This window comes from Gambusia affinis, linkage group LG19 (assembly GCF_019740435.1).
Source record: "Gambusia affinis linkage group LG19, SWU_Gaff_1.0, whole genome shotgun sequence".
Lineage (NCBI taxonomy): Eukaryota > Metazoa > Chordata > Actinopteri > Cyprinodontiformes > Poeciliidae > Gambusia > Gambusia affinis.
In genome coordinates, this window is record NC_057886.1 from 3,416,347 (window position 1) to 3,437,504 (window position 21,158).

At 41.1% G+C, this 21,158-nt stretch overlaps 1 protein-coding gene across 29 annotated transcripts in view; it reads right to left on the bottom strand.

Moving 5' to 3' along the window:
• Nucleotides 1-542: 542 nt before the first annotated feature.
• nfixb (nuclear factor I/Xb) overlaps nucleotides 543-21,158 on the bottom strand; it is a 186,231-nt gene continuing 165,615 nt past the window's right edge. For 19 of the 29 annotated variants that reach the window (XM_044099276.1, XM_044099282.1, XM_044099279.1 and 16 more), the window contains 4 exons: nucleotides 16,896-17,071; nucleotides 15,906-16,053; nucleotides 11,201-11,292; nucleotides 543-8,669 (listed from right to left, as the gene is read on the bottom strand). In XM_044099276.1, coding sequence (XP_043955211.1) covers nucleotides 8,655-8,669; nucleotides 11,201-11,292; nucleotides 15,906-16,053; nucleotides 16,896-17,071 — 431 coding nt within the window. In that variant the 3' untranslated portion in view covers nucleotides 543-8,654. The remainder of the gene's footprint in view (nucleotides 8,670-11,200; nucleotides 11,293-15,905; nucleotides 16,054-16,895; nucleotides 17,072-21,158) is intronic. The other 10 variants (XM_044099303.1, XM_044099300.1, XM_044099305.1 and 7 more) reach the window with 1 other exon arrangement.

The following is a 21,158-nucleotide window of genomic DNA, read 5'->3' on the forward strand; positions in this document are numbered from 1 at the left end:
CACCCAGAATATCTCAATCTCTGCTGGTCTGGGTTAAGATCTGAGATCATATTTTAAACCGTAGGAAAGAGGTACTGAACAAATCAACCACTGCTGACCCAAAACAACAAAGGCCCATCTCACATTATTTAAAAACGGCATATTGATAAGCCTCAAGAATTAAGAAAGAACAGATACAAGCACGGTGGGCCTTCAGGATGAGCATTATTTACTTTAAAAGGCTTATTTAATACACCAGTTACAGCGATAGCATGGGTTAAGCTACGCTAGGTTCAAAGTTACATGCCATGTTGGGTAAAAGTGAAGTCACTTATTAAATTGAATTAAAGTTGTCTACCATTCTTGTCTTTAAAGAAGGTAATTTAGTTGGGTGATTTGTTGAAACGCTCCAAGAATGAAGGAACTTGATGTGACCGTGTGTGTGTGTGTGTGTGAGGTGCTTTAAATAAATAAATAAATAAACAGCCTCATTCTGGTGCCCATCATCTGGAAATCTTTCCATCACTGCTCCAGACAGAGTAAAGAGCCAGCAGACCAGTAGATTACAGTCAAGAACATCCTTTTATTCAATCAGGTAAAGGCATTGCTCTTTTCAAACTGCTTTTTATTATTATTATGGAAAAGAAACTGTAATTAACACATGCATTTCACCACGGGCTCTGGGAGGGGCCTGTGAGGACGGGATGCTGCTCTGTAGAAAGGATGGGGGAGGAGAGAGGGGCGCCCTCTGCTGGAACTGGGTAAGAAGTGAAAGGATAACCAGGCGGGTTGGAGTCACTGGACCTCTAATCTGAGCCCAACAGGACATGTTGGGAACAAGGTGTGTAAAACAACGAAGACAAAAACTGGTGGATGGTTACGGCTGGTGCAGAGGCAGATTCTCCACACACACACATACGCGGCTCTCTGCAATACGAGTCTCTCTCTGAAATGGCTTCTTGTGACAGCATGGTTGATTGTTTCATTAAAATGATTGCAAAAAAAAAAAGATCACAAAGTGCCAGGAACCAGAAAACTCCAAGCTGATAAGTCCTGTAGCAATTGGGCTAAATGTGAACCTTTGAGGCTCCGACTTCATCAGTTGTGATGTTTTTCTAGAATCTTCTTCAGTTAAGCTACAGCTGACCTGCAGCGAAACATCTACTTTTAGCGCTCTTCTGAAGGAATCCTAAAATAGAAATAAGTGGCAGGAACATCGACTATAAACACTTTGCTTCTCTTCCAGAGTTGGACTCTAATCAAAGTTGATTAAATTCTAGAAAGCCAGTGATTTTTCCTGATGGTTGTAATACTAAAGCCAGTGAGAAATGCCATCTTGTATTATTGTGTTTCAAAAACTGAATGAACACAAACTGACATTCTGCTGGTTTAATCTACTGGTTTATTGTGAGATGCTCTAATGAATACTTCAAATCTCAAACTATAAATACATTTAACTTTTGTGCAGCATTGGACTCAAGGAGATCTCACACTTTTCTACTTCTAGAGGCATTAAATGTATTTCGAAATTTAGAGTCAGAAAATCTGACTTCAAATTACAGACAAGTTCCAAAAACCCAAATCACGACACTATACTATTCCCTAAAGACATTGATTTTACTGGAGCGTGTTACCATTTCAGCTCCTTAGTTAAGTTTTCGTTTTTCTTTTTAATGGTGAGATAAATGTATAAAACTAGTAATCACGGCTGTTTGTTGCCATTGTCTCTCGTCACGTGCAAAGTAAGCTGTCCTTTCCTTAGTTTTTCAAGTATTTGTTGGCCAAGTCTATATTGCACTTGTCTAAAATCATGACTTTCCAATCATTAATGGAGGCAGGAACAAAAAAAAATAAAAAAATACTAGTAAAATATTTGCGTTAATGTGGGCAGAGCCTTATCCTTTTCTTTCAAATATCTGGTCTCAGACACACATTCTTCTAAAAATTGCTCCACGATAGGCAGAAACAAAAACCAAGAATCCCCCCCAAAAATGTACGCTATCTATGCCAGCAGTCCCGCTGGTTATCACAGCTGTGTGTTCTTACCCCTCCACCCGGAAACGGGCCCCTCTCGTCGGCCCCAAACCCCGCCATGTCCTCGGCCAGCCCAGAGCCTCGTGGTGTAACTTGTTCACTTACATTAGCTGTTGAATGGAGAAGCTGGAGAAGATGGGTATGGTAATACAATGTGAAGCGTACAGACAAGGATAACATGTGAGCTAATTGCATTCTGCTCAGACAAAAACAAAAACAAAACAAACAAAAAAAAATCTTTGCGTTTTTTTTTTTTACATTTTTCTTTTTTTTAAAACCGCGCTGTAGAGAGAATAGGGAGCAAAGAAAGTTAAAGGGAGAGAGAGAGAAAGAGAGAGAGAGAAGGATACGCAGCTACAGACTACTCCAGTGTCCAAGATAAACAGACGACAAGATACAGAGGAAGAGAAGCAAGACGGAGTTTTTTTTTGTGACTTTTTTTCTTCAGCTTTTCTATAGTATTGAACAATAAAAAGAGCAACTAAATCACACCAATTTCCTTTAGTACTATGTATACTGCTTGAAAAAGCTTCAAGAAGAAGAAGAGAAAAAGATATAGAAATATGAGGGAGGGGACTTATTTTCTTTAGAGACGGGCACTCAGGAATACAAGATGGAATCTGTGAACAAAAGGCACTTTTTAGGGACAACCTTTAAAGATGCTCTGAGTCTATAACACTACGTCACCAAACAAATATTTATCATCATTTACAGCTGGTGGGTGTTCGGGGGAGGGGGACTCGGAGGGGCTTTCGGGGGAAACAGGGTTCGGTTTGCCGCTGACTCGGATGACTACAACCCCGCTGGCCGAAGACGGAGGAAACCCCGGAAGTGAGTCACAAACGAAGACGTCGTCATTTACAGCCTGTTTGATCTCGTTGTGGTTCCGGAACAGGAATCCAGACTTGTGCGTCTCCCGGAATATTGGGAAGATCTCGTCTTTGTTCCACATTAGGATCACTGGTAGGTAGGACAGAGTCCGCAGGAAACAAATGACAAATTTTTACAAGTTTTTTTGTTTTGTTTTGGTTTTTTTTTACAAGAGGGTGTGATTCTTCTTTCTGCTGTGTTGTAAAGGTTTGGGAGAGGAAAAATGCCTTTTGTTACAACAACCTTTTCGTACAATGAACACCCCGCTTCCCTCTCCCCGGTAAATACAAAGAAATAGAGAAATGCATGATTTCCTAAAAATTAGTTTTTATGATAACACTTAATTTTGTTTATTATTATTTATGTATAATAGAGACTGAATGTACTTTTATTCTTTTACGAAAGCACCAGTTTTCATAATGATATATATTTTACGAGCTGCGAAATTGTTCCTTTAACTCCCGTCAATAAAAATGAATTTCTTTTCTTGAAAAAGTGATAAAAGGAAACAACGAAGAAAAAAAAAAGGAAAACTAAAACAATGTCCCCCAAACTTTTTTTTTCTTTCTCATTTTTTTTTTTTTTTTTTTTTTTATCTCACCGCTCGTGTATTTAGAGTCCCGGAGCACGTGGACTTGAAAAACAAACGAACAAACAGGGAAAAAAAAAAAAAAAAAAAATCTTCAGAGGGTTTCCCTCCTTTTGCTTTTTTTTTTTTTTTTTTTTTTTTTGCATGACACCCTCAAACATTCTCTAACAAACACAATTCTTCTACCAAGGCATTGCACATGGCTCAATCAACATACATCATTTAGTTTCAAGAACAATACTTCCCATCGAAACAATAAAAAAAAAATAATCTGTTCGTTTAATTTTTAATCCTGGTCTACGTTAGCCGATACTCTACGTCTCTACCGATGGGTTTGCGACGGTCGACTCTGCTCCGATTAGCGATTTCCAGATGCATCCTATGACTGTGCGATGTATGCCATGCTTCAAAAAATAACTAGACTGCCACAGAGCTTATCTTGCAAACTAGAAAAAAAGAAAAAAAGTATATATCTATAAATATATATAAAAGTGTATTATATATCAAGATGCTTGAGATTATCTAGTGAGCTGTCATTGTTTTTTTTGTTTTCTCCATTCCCTCCTGACATTTTTTTTAAAATCTTTTTATTTTAATTACCATTCACTATAGCTTATATGTGAGGAAAAAAAAAACAACAACCTGAATTCATGTTTGACAAATTGCATAATGGGAATACAGAGGCACTTCCTTTGATTCGAAAAGAAATCAGCCTACCGCCTTCGTCCAGCCGACCCAGTCCTCTCTACGAAGCGGGCGAGAGGTCGCCGGTCAGCTCGGCCGACTACCACTGCTTTCCCTGCGGTGAAGGAACACGGCCAGGCAGTCCAGTTATTTTGTGAGGATGAATGGGTTTTATGCGTTCGGACTCAACGTGGGAGAACGTGCGCGGAGGGGTTTATATGTAGAAAAAGAAAAAAAACAAACAAACGTGACAAAGCGTAAAGGCCTCCACAGATTGTCTCGATTTAAGACTTCCCTTTGAAATCAGTGGCGTCGTTGGGAGGATTGGGGGGGTTATGTGATTAATACTGAACGGTTGTCATGACTATTAAAAATGTGACACGCTAAGTAGTGATCCATCTACTGTCATGTTTACAAAATTATTATTTATTTTTTTGACTTATACGATTGGCTGGCTGGCGTGATTGTATCAGTGCAGTTATTTGATCTATAAGGGCTCTTCCATTTAAAATGGCTTGGGGGGGTTTGGGGAGGGTGCTGGTGTGTGTGAGTGCATGGGGCGTAACCGTGACAACTGTTAACTTTTACTGTCACAGGCAGTTGACAGACAAACTGGCACACACGTTTGACTCTTGACCTCGTAGGCCTCGGTTAAAAAAGAGAGAAAAAAGTCAGAAATGTGACATAATCATTTTTCTCCGCAGTGTGGCCCCCTCAGCTCTTGGAGCAGCAGCCTATCTGGGAGTGTAAACAACAGGATAAACTTACAAATTGTAATTTTAAAAAAATATATCCTCAACTAGATGGAGATCTCAGAGCAGGTGTTTCTGTTGTTGTCTAACCGGTTCAGCTTGTCTGTCTCCAGGAATAATAATAAAAATGTAAAAAATCCCGTGATTGTCAAAACCCCACTTGATTTTTTTCTTTTTCCTACAGTAAAGGGCCTTCTGGTGGAAGAACAATTAAATCATATCAATAAAACAATTATTTGGGATAATATGCTTCTTTGATTGCTGGATGAGGAAACTGATAACATTAATAGGAAGCTACAGCTGACAGCTGTTGGATCACTTGTATGTGAACCCTTTTTCTCAATCACACACAAAAGATGAAGCGTGTCCCTTTTACTTTTCACAAAATTAACTCAGATCCAAATTAGAGGATGTTGATTTTTTTTTTTTTTTGAAGTGACATCCTGTGTTGACATCTTCACTTGTTCCAGAGGCTGAAGCTAACACGTTTGGGAGGGGTTAGGATCATAATCATAAGATTTTTATAAAAATGAATATCTCCACCACGTTGTTTTAAAAATATCGTAGACACTGGATCGTTTTCAGAAAACCTTTCGTCCACACCACATCCCACAGAAAATCCAGTGAGCGTTGTTTTAAACATGCCACACACACAGGGGGCAGTGTAGCGCAAAGCTCAAAACTACGTCAGCCAACCAGAATCTGTCAAAGCAACCACAACTTCCTGTTGGGAATTAAACATGGCGCCAGAAGGCTCATAAATGGGTTAAACTACTTTTAAATATCATATTGGAGCCTAAACTTAATAAGACAAGATCATCTCAATTGGGATATCGCATGAATATATATTGGCGCATGGTTTGTCGCAGGCTGTAATGCGTGGGACCCTGAAACTCAGTTTTTCCAAACACAAAGACGATTTTCTCAGATCTCTACTTTGGTTTTTCTAAATTATTGTTCTTTTGGGGATACAAAACTGAGTTTTAAGACTAGGCCTTAAAACAACTCCAATCTCACAAATGTATTAGTGGTTCTTGCCAATTGTATTTTGCGAAGCTGTCAAGCAGAGGGAGGAGGCAGACCACCACCACCACCACCACCACCACCACCACCAGCAGCGATCGTCTTGTGTTCAATACCTATGGAGAACCGGTGATTTTAAATACCAGTTTAGTAAGCTGCAAAACACAGTTTACTGAAACCACAACAGTATTTTTACTTTTTACTGTTTTGTATCAGAAAATTATTTGCACCAAAATCCATTCATGTGTTCTGTTCAGTGTTTCATTCAGGAGGATTATCGATGGCGCACCACCTCCTACTTCCATTTCCTGTTTGGATAAATATCTGCCTGATGTTTTTTTTGGGGGGGGTGAAAAGATCAGAGTCAGACCGTTCAGACTGATGAGAAAAAGCTGGATGTAGGTCGCATCCGAGCCCAAAACACAATTTGGGTTACATCTGTGTGAATGAAGCCTAAGAAGACCACAGATAAACATCTGTCGTTTTAACGTTTCCATAAATATCCACTGGTTTCATTCAACAAATGTGTTTTTTCCCTCTTTAAGAGTTTTAATTTGGTCAAAAATATTTAAGAATTTCTATCTAGAAACATTTGGAAGCATCAAATAGAAAAAAAGGGGATTAAAAAAGGTGTTTTAGCATGGATTAGCTGCTAGCTTCAGCCTCTGGGGCTAACGTATCTGTATTTAAAAGGTTACCAACTCCAGGTAAGACATTCACTACCTGCTGACAAATTTTGAACAGAATTATTCTTTAAATGTTAATTATCACAATCCACTGTGAGGCTAATCATTAGCACTGGCAACACGTCCATTCACAGGTGACACGTCCAACGGGAGTGCAGGTAAACAGTTCAGCGCTCTAACCATCACTACATGTGACACGCACATCAGCCATTTTGGATTCTGAGATTGGGCTGGGTGAGGATCCAATTCATTTGTCCTGCTTGCGTCTCAAATTCTGCCTTCCAAGTGGAAATGGACTCACAGTCAGTCAAAATGTCAAGTAAATGCTAAGTGAATTAAAGTGCAATAACACCTGTAGCCACTAGGTGCTTTTTCCTAACAACCTCAGACTTTAATCAGTCAAGTACTGACGAATGGTCGGTCAAACATATTTACTGATTGACTCCCTTCTTCTCAAGCAAGTGATTGTCATCATTTTCCAGGGATTCTTAATAATAATAATAATAATAATAATAATAATAATAATAATAATAATAATAATAATAATAATTTTAAAAAACGAACTAAAACCTCACGTTTTTGTTCACTCTAGCTCCAAAATCATTCTCCGTTTCTGTCATTATGTCTGATACAGTCACTTCTTAGTAAATCCTCAGAAATGTAAAGTTAACATAGTTTTGATTTAACTCCTGTCTAACCAGCTGCTCACTGTAGCTCCCCATGGGTTTCATACCAATCTCCACATCTAAAACAGCAGGTGGGCATATTCCCCAAGTTTTTACAAGCACTATTTTTCTAGCCCGGGTTAGCCAGCCGCTCCGTGTTCTTTGCCCCCCCACAACATATCGCTGCTTCTTCTCTCGCTTTAAGGTGCTGCCATTCAAATACAAAAACAATTAGAAAATAGTACAAATCCAAAAAGGAGTCAATTCAAATAAGAAAAAAAAAAAAAAAAAACACACGAGGGGAAAAAGAATTAGCCAGCGTTTCTATGTTACAAAAAGGGGACGACTGGGGGCGGAGCTCATAGCTGCTGCCAATAGCGGCGAAATTTCTCAGCGCATCGCGTGTGGAGGGAATTTACTGAGATTATCGGGGGAAAAAAAATAAAATACAGGATTAAAAAAAGGAAAGCTTTTACATATACATATAGAAATATCATGAGCTGAAAGGTGAGAAATCCTGCAGTCATGGCACACAGACCGACAACGTTGTGAGCAAAGGGGAGAGCGGTGATTGGCTGAATGGAACCATGCCGGGTGGAGGACGCCTGAAGGCTCCCTGTACCTTGTGGTGCGTTTCCTTTTCGTAGAACGTAAAAATCATCTCGGCGAGTTTGGTTTACCTCCCAGGCCTCGCAGGCAAATAGTGCACATCGTTAAGGGTTAGTGTTGACTGATTCAGCTTGTAGTGCAACTTCAAATCAAGATACGGTTTGGCATGGTCGCTTGCTTATTGGTGGCCGGGCAAGAGGAGCCAATCGGGTTTCGCTCTGGGATGGCAGGAGCCTGGGCCGCTGTTCTCACTGGACGCTCATCGTCTCATTTGGGTTCTGGGTTCGTTGTGGGTGAAGTTTTTGTAGCTTGCTGGACTGTTGATTTTTAAATTTTTTTCTTAGCCATTTGTTTCACAATGCGTCCTTGGAAAGCAGGAGAAGCTGACCGCTCCCCCATGTCCGCTTGTTGCTTCTGCATCGCTGCTGTGGTTCCTGGGCGTGAGGAGGCCCGGGTGACGCGTCCTCCTCAGCTCCATCTTCCTTCGAGTCCATCCGTTCGTCTTTCCCTCTTCACCCAAATCAGGTCCTCCCCCTCTGACTGCGTGAATGTGTCCAGGGTTCCACTAGAAGCGTCGTGCGACTGTAATTTCCTGCGTTGCTTGGTTATATTTCGTATCAGATGAGACGTACTGTCAGGGCTGGTCGGCGGGTTGGTAAGACAATTACTGTCGTCCTGCAGGTTGTTTCTCTGTTCTTTTTTTTTTTTCTCATTTTGAATTGTAAAGAAAGATATCTATTTGCTGGTTTGTGCACAGATCTTGTCAGAGGAACCAAGACTGGAGGAGAAAAAAAGAGGGGAGGGGAGAGAGGAGATGCAGTTAGTTTTGTCTTAAATGCATTTGTGAAGCTGAAACATCTCAACTACTGAATAATGATCTAATAGTTAGTGAAAATCTTTTTTGATGTCAAGCACATTATAAATTTTGAACATGCAACAAATTAAGCCTCATTTTAGGGGCACAACTCCGACTGCTTGAGCTAAATCCCAATGAGTGTGTATGTTTTTAGATTTTACTTTCAAAAAATGTTGCAAGCTATTTATCATTTCAATCCAGTTCTTTTCCAGGTACTTGCTAACAAAATGCTGGATTTGGGGATGAAAGTCCAGTTGGTGTTGTTCTGGCTTACTGCCAGCATGCAGCAAGGTTGCAGCACCCTGACCCTCTGTGTCACTCACACCATCTTCATGTCGGGTGTCTCCCGGTCAGCATGAGCAGGGGGCAGAACCGGGTCACTGCTGCTGAAGTTGGCTGCCCTGTTTGGACTGTGGGATCTGCCACCGACGGCTCAAGTGCCAACATTCTAAAAGTCAAGCCTTGGAAACTCCTCCGCTCCTCCGGGAAAGTGGCCCTTTTGTTTTGTTTGACTCTAACAGGTTGCATGAATGCAACCCCTTCCCCCTCTGCCCTTCTCAGCTAGCATCCTGCCCGGGGCGGTGGGGGCACAGCGGGCCCCAGCGGGCCCATGGCTTTGTAACTTCTCCCTTCTCAGTTACTCTGCCTTCCACCCATCTATCTCTTGTAAGCATCGCCTCTAAATCCTTGGCAGCAGACAGTGACCACCCTCTTTTCTTTCCCCGGATCCCTCTCCAGCAAAGCCCGTCTCAAATTCAAGATCAACCGGCTATGACATCATGTCTGGTCACCCGGGGTAACGAGACGGCCGAGACGTGACTTTGAAGTGGGCTGAAACTCAGGTTCCCTACATCAGGGTCTTTAAAAGTCGGGGCCCGCCCGGGAGCGCTGTGGGGACCCCCGAAGGTTTGGAGGGAAGAGAATAAAAATAAAATGCAAAAATAAATACATTTTTTAATCTCAAATTTTTTTGAGTACTTTTTTTTTCTGTCAATCTTTTTAAAAAAATCTAAAGTATAAGTAAGAATAACTGATTTAAATGTTATTTCTGATGCTCATTTTCTACCGCAGCTCACAAGAAATGGAAAAGGTCCCGATAAGGACACTGCTGTAAAAACCACCAAAACTGTGGGAATAAAGTAAAAAAAAAAATTATATCACATGTTTTCTTATGATCAAAAAGAGGGAATTGTGAGGAAATTTTTTATTATCTGGTAAAATTTCCCATGGTCCTCTAAAATCAGATCATACAAGACAGCGTTTCTGCTGAATGGTTGTAATAATTATTGAACAATGACAACAAAAAAAAAAAACATTATATAAGTGTATGGTTCTTTACATATTTTGTGTCACTGTCCCCAGTCAGAGGTTAATGCTCTTCGGGGGTCTTGGCTTGGGACGCATTTGTCTGCACTGATAAAAAAACTCGTTTCTTTTCTCTGCTGGTTGTAAAGCAACACATTTGCCACTAGAGGGCATAAGAAGGCCACAGCTGGTAGCTGAAGCTTTCTGTGCAGCCTGACCTCTAGTCACCACGTAGACACTTTCGCCCCAAACCTTTCTGCTGTTTTGTGGAGACCTGAGTTTTTATCCTGCTTAAAACGCTCCACAGTGCAAATCGTCCCAGCTTCCCGTGCTAAAGACGTGTGGAACATTTGCAACGTTCAGGACTATTCAAGCGACTTTCAGTAACAGTAGAGTGAAAAAAAACAAATACTGATGGGGCAAATGAGTGGAAATGGCACAAAGAAGAGAAACTAAGAGGAGCAGAAACGAAAAGCAAGACAAAGCGAGAGAAATAAGGGAGGGAATCCTGAGATGGTTTCCATGTGTGGAGGTGCGGGGTTGAGCTGGCTCCAGGCGGGTGTGGTTAGACACTAATGAGAAAAGTACTGGTGGTAATGGTGGAGGCACAAGGAGAGAGGGGCGGGGGTTGCGGAGCGGCGATGGGGAGAAAGCGCGGAAGGTGAAAAAGGCGAACAGTAAAAACAAGAGAATTAAATATGAGCGAGGGAAGGTGAGCAAAGTTTGAGGAATGAAGTAGGTGAAGTGGAAAAGTGGGGGGACTGGGTGGAGCAGGGAAAGGGAAAGGTAGAGAGAGAGAAAGAGAAAAAAAAAAGGCGGTGAGGGGAAAAGGTCCGTCTGCCTTGAGGGCAGGCTGCGTACATGTCAAATAAACAGTTGAGCACATATGGGAAACCACACACGTACAGTAAAATACAGATGTACAAATGCACACTCTGCTGCTGCGCTGTGGGCTGGTGTAACTGGAGAGGTGGAGGAAACCCTGCAGCAGGTTTCACAGAGTGAGGGAGTGAGGAACTCTGGCTCACATCCACTCACTTAATAAGTTTCCTGAGTTTCACCAGTAATTACAGTCGAGGCAGATGAGCTTCCTCTTACGGTTTTAGCACGGAGAGCGGTTCTGGGAGAGGACATCCCTCACGTCTTACCTGCGTCTGCTGCGGGATGTTCAGAAAGTTGTTGTCCCGTGATCCGATGCCGACAAACCTGTTGGGAGCTGTGGCGCCTGGCGTGGAGTATGCTGTGGAAACAGAGCACACACCACGCTGGACATAAGTGACCTTTCAAGTAACTGGCCCCCGCAACGTCAAGTTCAGTTCTGTCCAATTTGGTGTATTTATATAGAGCCGAGTTACAACAGATGTTATCTCCAGGCACTTTGCAAAAACAGGCCAGAATCACTGTACGTAGCGTAAAAATCCTGACTATACAATCACAGCCACAGTCAGATCCAGCTACATCTAGCACAATTTACCCTTAATTATAAGACTGGATAATAAACATCTGTTCATCATGTAATGCCAAATACCAATGGATTTATTAAAGTAACACTTTACAAGCTAAACTGATTCACTTAAATATCTTTTCACTCCAAGATTCCTGTGCAGCCTTATGAATCCTCTATCCACCCGGCCCGCTCTTCCGTCCACAATATCTTTTTTCCGCATCAGATTAGGACAAGCATCAACAAGTTGTACTAAATAATGTTACACATAAAATCAGTAGATAGATACAAAACTTACTCGACTCAAATGTGCCACTTCTCCAGCTAATTTTCCTTCCTATTTTAACATATAACTACAAAAGATTACTTCGAATCGCAAGAAATTACAATCAGAGCAGTGTGGCAGTAAATATGCCAGATGAAAACAGGTTTAAAAAAAAACCCAGACATTGAGTGGGTTTGTCTTAATGAGTTCATTGTCAAAAAACTATTGATTTAAGACACAAACAAAAGACCCGAAGAGGAAGGCGATTTTGTCCAACTTTATATAGAATGTGTGTCAAGAATATTCTGGATGTTTGAGATATTTTTTTTAAAACTGCAAATACATATGTGTCATTACTCTGTAATACTTTTCTAGAGCCAACCAAGCCTGAACACTAAGTACAAACTGAGCATTTTTCCAGACTGTTTGAGAATGTGTAGGAACCATGCTTTCTTGAAAGTGTGCTAGTGCTACTGCTAATGCTAATGCTAATGCTACAGCTTTGTAAAACTAATTTAGCTTAATAACAAGAAAAAAAATCTAAAGCTAATCAGAAAAACACAATTAGCAGAACAAAAACTTACTAATTTAATACTGTTTTGTTTTATCTCAACATAAACATTTATCTAATCAAATATGCATCCTTACTATGAAGCTTAAAATATGCAACAACATTCTATTGAAAGAAAAATAATCCTATGGATAAATGTAAATGTATTGTTTTATTTGACAGGTTTTGAATGTTGTGTTGTACACAATGTGTGCTTCTCTTGTCTTGCCCGTTTTTCCACCCATTTCTAGAAATTTCCAAACACAGGCTGCTAGCTGAACCGTCTCAGCTAGCTTAGCAGAACTGATAGTTACAGATGGATTATTGAGGTCAGAATAAAACTGGTAGTAGTGTAACAAAATAGTTCTATTAAAATAGTTTTATGCAAAGGTATGCAGTCTGTTTCTGCCTGTAGGAATGCTGCTTACTTGGTAAAAGTCTTAGCAAGACTCTTTTGTCTGTGTGTTATAATGCTAATGCTAGGACTACGTAAACCAAGATGAGAAAAAGAATCGCAAAATTAATTTTAAAAAAGACATCTAGTAGCTGTAGAATTTCTCAATTTGAACTTTTATTTTATTTCGAAATAAAAATGTTCCCTTCTTGCTGCATTCTGCTGTCATCTTTTATCTCTAAGCTACTTGCTAGCTTTCCTGCCTGTAGCATTTATCATAGGGCCACTGAGATTTCAATACACAAAATAACAAACCTGTCTGTTTGTAGTGTTCATTTTACTCGAGCATTTAGTGTTCAGAGAATTAACAGTATTCAACATGTATGTTACAGCCAGTCAAAATTCATAGCAAATGGTTTTATGTAAATACCTACAGTGTGTCTCTATTAGCATTCAGGTTGTCAGGACATCTCTATTAGCCTGTCAGAGAAGAAACCTGAGCGACACAGTCTTCCTTTTTAATGAATTCAAATGGTAATCTGTTATTTATCATTTTTATTTACCCTCTCTCGTTCTCTGATGACTCTGGCACCATAAAACCCAGAATTGCCTTATTATACAGTGTGCGATACGACTAACAGCCCACCAGCTGATCCTTTTGCTGAGAAATCTGGTGTCCATTTAGTACGCCAGTCATAAAATGTCATCTCTGCTTTTGTTTCTTTATACTCAGATACACCGTGGCAAACTTTACAGCACTGCGGACGCAGCGTTAGCAGCCATTAGCCAACATCTGGAAGTCATCAGCAAATTGCACAGTTCTCCATTTATTCTCCACACACCACAAATTTATTTCACTCTGACGGACACTATTTCTCCAAATTCTTGGCCCTTTCTTTCTCTCTGACACTTCTTAGAATAACTCTAAAGCTGCAGTCTTCTGTGCGCCCCTGCATTTTACCTTTTAGATCGCTGTAGCAAAAAAAAAAAAAAAAAAAGAACCCACATATGGAGACAAACGTCTCTAAGCTTTTCCTGCTCTCTTTAAAACTACAATATTTCTAGCCTCTGTTTTTAAGGTGGGCAAATCACTAAAACTGTCTCTTTCTAAGATAGTTAATTGACTTAGAAAATTGTTATCTATAAATTTGGATTTTGGAGGCAAAAAATATAACACACCATAAATTTTGTATTGATTATGCAAATTAGCTAAATTAGGCATAAGTGAGCAAAACGCCAACCAATAAATTTAAGTGCATCCATCCTTACAATGTATAGAAAACGTAAAACTTGCACTTTTCCGTTACCTCAGTGGCATTAAAACAGGAAGTAGCTTGAGGCGAATTTGCAGGACTAGTCTAGAAGGGGTTAGCTAGTCAGGCTATCTGCTCAGGTCTGCAGCCGGTTGGTGGGCAGACATACAGCATTTCTCAGTTTTGTTTTAAAAAAGTGTTTTAAAAAAGTCTTTGGCGTCCTCACCATGACTGTCTGTGTTTTTCTTGCCAAGAAATATTTCCAAACCTACACATTTGTCTTTTTTGGTAAACAAGGGCAACGTCTACTGGCAGTTTCAGCCAGCTGAGGGTTACTGTTCAGCAACAGGTGGCAACATAATTCTCAATGTTACACACAACCAGAGACGACCCAGGTCGCTCCAGCATTTTAATCTCCATCTGATAAAAATCACTCTGAGCCGTTGGGCTCCTGTGACGGAAAAGTCCAGCAATTTTCAAACCACAACTTTTGGAAACTTTGAAACACCTTGACGACGGCAACCGACCCATTTCTAATTTTAGCATCTCATTTTACACATTTCTGTCAACATTTCGTACCGTCCTGAGAGAAGCCTTTCCAATAGCCAACCGATACAAACACACTTGCAGATGATTGACAGAGTTAATCTCTGGAGTCTAAGGTTGTACTATGTCGATCAGAGTGTTAGAAAAGTTACAGATTGCAGCTGCACATATTTCACAAACATGACTTTAAAAATAAAGCAAAAACACATGTAGAAAACAACATTTGTTAAATACCGTAACTAGTATTTCTTGACTGCTTAGGGTATTTAACTAGTTAATAAATAAGCAAAAAATGAAAATAAATGAGACCAATAACACCAGTGAACTTGGTTTAATGAAGTACTGCTCCGCACATCATTGAGGTCAGTGAAACCCAATGGAAATGTTTGTCATAATCTGATATGCAAACTCAGATCTCCCTGGGTGACAAACTCTGCGCTGAGAGATGGAGCACAGCTGAATCCTGACGCTGAGGATCAGTCGGGGATATTTAAAACCAACTGGCATCAACGTCTCTGACAAATTTAGGGCAGTTTGAGGTTCCCCCACGGACTCCAGAGACCTAAACTCACTGAAGGACTGTGTGCAGACTTTGTGTGGTCTGTTTGTGTGCAGGAAAGGGAGGAAGGACAGCAATGAGAGACACAGGAAGGAAGGTACAGTATACATCCATGTGTTTCTAAGAATTGAAATAACATACAAAAGACATTAAAGACTTGCAGACGCTGACTGGGGGTGAGGGCGGGGAGGAAAATACTAGCTTTGAAGAAGAGCTAAAAGTTAGAAAATAAAAAAAAGGTGCTCCATCCAGTGCCCCTCTACCGTAAGGCTGGCAGACATGTTTCTGTCATCACTCCCTTACCTTAAAAGCTTGACTCATTCTTCCTGTTTCACAATCACCAAGCAAAGGGATCCACAAAAATTCCACTAACGTCCCAGTTTCTGCTTTGGAGTCCATACAACATATAACTGCCCTAAATTTGTGCCCCTCTGGAGACAGTAAGTCAACACTCGAAATCTGACAGTTTTCCGATGAGTCCTTTTTGGGAGGAAAAGAGGAACCAGAGCAGCAATGACGCTTTCGTAGCATGACACGTGGAGTGGCTTCAACTTGTGGTGCCACCACAACTCAAGGGGCCTAATAAAAAGCCATGTGGAGTGCCACACGTGTCTGTAATGACACATAGTCAAAACCTCTGAGGGCCTGGGACTACACCTTATTTTCTCTGCTGGTTTCCGAATTCTTCTGGAAGGAAGGGAAAGTGAGATGCTGGAAACACAATTACGGCCCGAGGTCGGAGGAGGCACAACACGACACTGGTCTTTTGTCACTAGAGGGAGGTTTCTCTCTTTTCTTTTTTCTCGTGTTACTTTGCAAACGGTCTCTGCGGGGTCACTTACACGGAGATGCGGGCGAGGAGAGTCCGCCGTCAGGGGGCGTGCTGTTGGGTTTAGAGTCGGGCATGGGGAGGGGCACTGGGCGGGCCACTGGGGGAGGTGGAGGCAGCAAGAAGGAGCCTGGCATTTTGCTCTGGCCGCTCCCGTTCGGCTGCGGACAACACAAATAGGGTCAAGAGGGCGGCATGCGACAACCCGCAGACACGGAATGGAAAAGGGGAGCGGCTCAAGAAGGCCGGGCCCAAAATATAAACAAATTTATGACGGAAGGAGGAGGAGGAGATGGGAGTGGGGGGAAAACAACAAAAAACTAAGGGAATGAGGTATGCGGACGCCACCTTTAATGAGGGGGTGAAAAATAATAGCCACCACAAGAAGTGATTTGGAGGGGGACCAGGTTCCGCCCAGGCGGTCCGTGTTGGGTGAAGGAGGTTGTGGAGGCAGTGAGAGAACTCTTTGACTGGGCTCATCCATCAAATGGCAAGAAATCAAAAGCATGGGAGAACACTCGTCTACACAATCACAACACCACCAACCAAAGGTACCAAATCCCAATCAACCAAACGGCAACTAAAATCGGAACAGCTAGAGATGAAGACAGTAACACGATGACACAACACAGGACTGGTGTGCTCGACTTGAAGCGTGCCGTGACTGAGTCCCTCTCGGGCTGATGGTTGTAAGCTTCTGAGGGTGGTGTGGGGGGGTTGGGTGGAGCAAAAGAAAGAAATGGACAAGAGGAAGAGTGGGGAAGACGTTGGGGTCCGGAACAGGAAACGGCAAAAATGACACCAACAAGACAATACAAAGATTTCTAGACCAGCTGACTGAACCAGTGTCTGGTGTATTGTGTTTGTGGGTGTGTCTCTGGTGGTGTGAGTCCTCATGATGTGAGAGGTAATTGGTAGTATCTTTGTTTTTCCATCCACCTGCCTGCGTGCTTTTCTGTGTTTCAGGCAGCTGCTGCAGGTAGCAGCGTCCCTCCTGCCTTACCTGTCCGGAGGCCTGCCCTGAGCCGTCGGCACAGACGAACTGCACAAATTCCTTCAGCGGGTCCTGTCCGGGGTGGTGGTGGTATCGTATGGTGGGGTGGGTGAAGTAGGGGCTAGACTGCTGGATGATGGAGGGGGACGGGAAGTGTAGGGCCGAGGCTGAAGCACGGGGACTCCCTGCGAACACAGATATTGTCATTAGTCGGACAGAGGCCGGGAAGGATAAAATAAAGATGCGAGAGACAAATGCACCTGTTACAATGAAACACAAAGATTAGGTGATGAACGAGTGACAGTAAGAACAACACAAACTGTGACAGATGTCTTTTTTTCCCCCAGTGAGACATATGAAAGTATCTCAAGCTCCTAAATATAAAGAAGACGACATTTAGAGGTCATTATGGTGTGTTTAAAGCAACACATTTCACATTCCACTTGATCCAAGAGTGACTTCAGCACACACACGTCATTACAATCAACTATAAAATATCAGGATAATAACTTTTTTGTAAAAAAGATTCTTAAAAGTTACAAAAATTCAGAGGAGCAAAATCAGGCCTCATGATTTGGTAATGATAGCGCGTGACGCCCGCAGGGCGGTTCAATTGGTGTGTACCACTCAGTTCAATGTGTCAACTATAAACCTAGCTTAATCCGTCTTTACTGTCTCTGTTACTGGTGTACAAAATACCCTATTGGAAAAAAAAAAACAATTATGGGGGTGAGTAATCTGTTAGATATCTGTTAGAATATCTAAATGCAATTCACCGTGTCGTTGTTGGAAAAGTACGTTGATAAAAGTACCGTAGTTGGTAACTATGTTTAGATGAAAACCTTTTTTTTTTTTTGGCATCTTAAAAATATATTTTTTCAACAAAACACTGTACTTTGAATGTGTGTGTGATCTACAATGTGCCAGGAGTTGGTGGATTCCTGACTCCTCGACATAAGGCCTATTACTATCAGTAAACCTGATTTGTATTAAACCCCCCTCCGGCCCATACAAGCCCACCAGCACCCTGCTCCAGGCTGCCTGCTCCAAAGTGAAGTCATCTTCCTGCTCCTATAGTCTACCATACTAATCCCTTTACAAACTGGGAGAAGGCCAAGTGCAGGGATATGTGGGTGGGTTCAAAACAGGAGGAGAGGAATGGTTGGGACAGAAAGGATACAGCTCTTATCTCCCTCTGTGACTTTCCTCCTAATCTCCTCCTTCCCCAAAACCCCTCAACTATCACAAAACGGGAATGCTTTATTTATGAGTCCTTGTACATTTAAAGCAGCAGCGATAAAAAGACAGAAATTACTTTATCGGTCTCATACAGCTAATCAGAACTAAAATCTAGTGTGAAGGAAGAAATTAAAAAGAAATGGCAGGAGACGTAGAATAAGCAGCGGAAAGGGAGACATTTTTTATTACATTCTAAAAATTGTGGCTAAGATGAGGCAAAACATCCAGGAGGAGGAGAGGATGTTTTATCAAGACTTTGATTAGGCCATACTTTTTAAAATTCTAATCGAAAAAGAATAGGAAAACAATCACGATAGACAGGTGAACATGTACTTATGGATCAGATACAATACCATGGAGAGAGAGGTGTTCTTCAAAATCGACGGCACGAGCAAAAAGTACAATTTTATTTAGTCGCTTAAATTGAAATCACATTTGAAGTGAGACATTTTTTTTCAGTTTCTTATAAAATGAGAACTTAGATTTCAATTCTGGCTCGCACTCCAATTCACTAGGTGGCGATAAAGCACACGGGAAGCTGTTTGCCAGTAAAATTAAAGAGAAGATATTTGTATATTCTGCTGTAGTTTTAGTTAACCACTTGTGACTAGTTCACTATTCACCTGAAAGTGACGATAACATTTATAAATTATAATTTTTTTTGTACAATGTGGCTTTATTTTTGACTACTTTAGCCATAGTTAGATAACCAGTTAAATTATTTGGCCATAAGTGCTATTTCACATTGTAGCTAATGATAATTAGCTCTACTTCCTTGTTAACCCAGAAAGCTCAAAACTGTCCTTAAAGTAAATATAGAGCAAGTGCTTTTTTGTATGTTTTCGACTATGTAGCTATTGTAACATTCATAATCAATGCGTAATTTAATATTGGCTAAATAATAGCATTAATTATGTCTTTAGGTGAAAGTTAGAAGTTTTGACCACGTATCTCAAACTTGGATCTTTGTAGCTTAGTTGCAACGTTTTGTACCACAAAAGGTTTAAACATGACATTTATTTGTAGGTGAACGTTTTCATTTGATTAAAACGTTTTATATTTAAGAACAACTCACCAGAAGTTCTTGTAGCTATTAAACATTATTTTTTTCCCCTAAAGAACAATTTAGTCACACAAACGTGTAAAAGACAACTCAGCCTTTTGTCGCAACGATGTAAAAAATCTGACTTAAAAGTAAAAGATGACAAGATTTCTATAAAGAAGACATTTGATCACTGAACGAGATTGAAAGATGGTCAGAGTTAATCAAAGCCGATGCATTTTTCTGGGCTAAATACAGAAAAAACAAAGCCAGCCGTATAAACGTCCATGGTTGTCCAGAATCTGGAGGAATACTTATGCATTTATTCCAGGTGTAACAGAAGCAAAATACTTGAAGTTTACACTAAATATTTCCACCAACATCCTTCTACTACCTCTTTCTTATCAACATCTAAAGGTCAATACATACTTTACATAATGTCATCATTTTGTTCTTGCAGCTCTGCTTTGAGGAGTTCTTCTGGCTTTAGTTCTTATAAACTATAAAGTGTCCTTACTAGCAGGAACTTTGTTCATGTTTGTGCCACTTTGGGTACAAAGAACCAATTCATCTGTACTTACCCATCACTTTTCACCACGGCTCTCAAAAGTGTTCAGCACCCTGTTAAAATGCTTCTTGTGATGTGAAACAAATGAAAGGTTTCATAAATCATTCCAAACACAATGCAGACTTTCCCAAAGAAAACCTACTAAGCCTGTAGGGGGCGCTAAGGCCGGCCACCAACACACAGTATTTCTGTGTTGAAAAATGTTAAAACGTTGAGACGAACCGGCAAACCTAATTTAATCCGTCTTTACTGTCAATGTTACTGGTGTACAAAAACCCAGTTTAAAATAAACAAACTGAGCTCAGCCTGCTGGCAGGGGAGCAAGTACAGTCTAGTGGCCCGTCAGGCTTATGATACACTGGAGGAAATGCTGTAACGTGACGTTCATCTCGTATTATTCAAGGAAATGTATTTATTTAAAAACAGCAACAAAAAAGGAAAGCTGCAACAATGCAGAACTTCAGGATCAAATGGATCTCATTCTACAAATGTGTCACTCAGGGACAGGCTATTAAGAAATTACACACACACACACACGCGCGCACGCGCACACACACACACTTATATATACACGAAAAGTGCTCCTTACCAATATTTATAGTCATTGTGGCCTTGCTAATGAGATTAGACCATACAGTTCTAAAACTCTGCTATACATGGTCTTTAATAATGCAGTTATTATTCAATGACTTCTTGAAAACAAGCATTTCAGGAAGGTCCATTCTGTGCAAGAAGATTCAGGGGTGTGTCAAAATATTAGTGGTTAAAAGAAAAAGTCCCAGAAAGGTGAAGAGCTGTTCCTTTAAATGATGTGACTGATTGCGGCACCGTGGCAGCAACACGTTCCTTCCCTGCAGCATTTTTTTTTTGCACGATCCCAATCCGCCTGCCACCGAATTCCTGCGGACCCCGTCTGACATGCAGAACAACAACAGCGCTTATGTTGTGGTAAGCACTTTCACACTAAGTGAGGCACCAAACGCAATATTGAAGTTTGTCTGGAAAGAAATCATAACTGCATGTAAAAAAAATAATAATAATAACCCCCCAAGAAAAAACACACTGCAGCTCACCACGACAGCGGGAAAGGGGGCGGGGTGTCCCGCGATGGAGTGAACGGGCGTCCGTCCGCACGCAACGCGCCCAGAACAGATTCGCCGTACTCGTGTCTGGAGAGGCGCGGGGCAACGTCAACAACCGCAGGGGAGGGAATAATGACACAGTGGTCAACCTCATCGCCTCACATCTGCTCCATGGCTTAAAAATGCTTTGAAGCTTCGCTGCAGAACTAAAGCACATGTGTAATTATCTACAATGAGCTCCCTCATTGGGTGAGTTTACAAAAGAAAAGCAGAGAAAGTCTCATAGTTGGTCTGCGCTGTGGTTTGAATAAATTAATAAAAACAGGGGAGAGATGATTTAT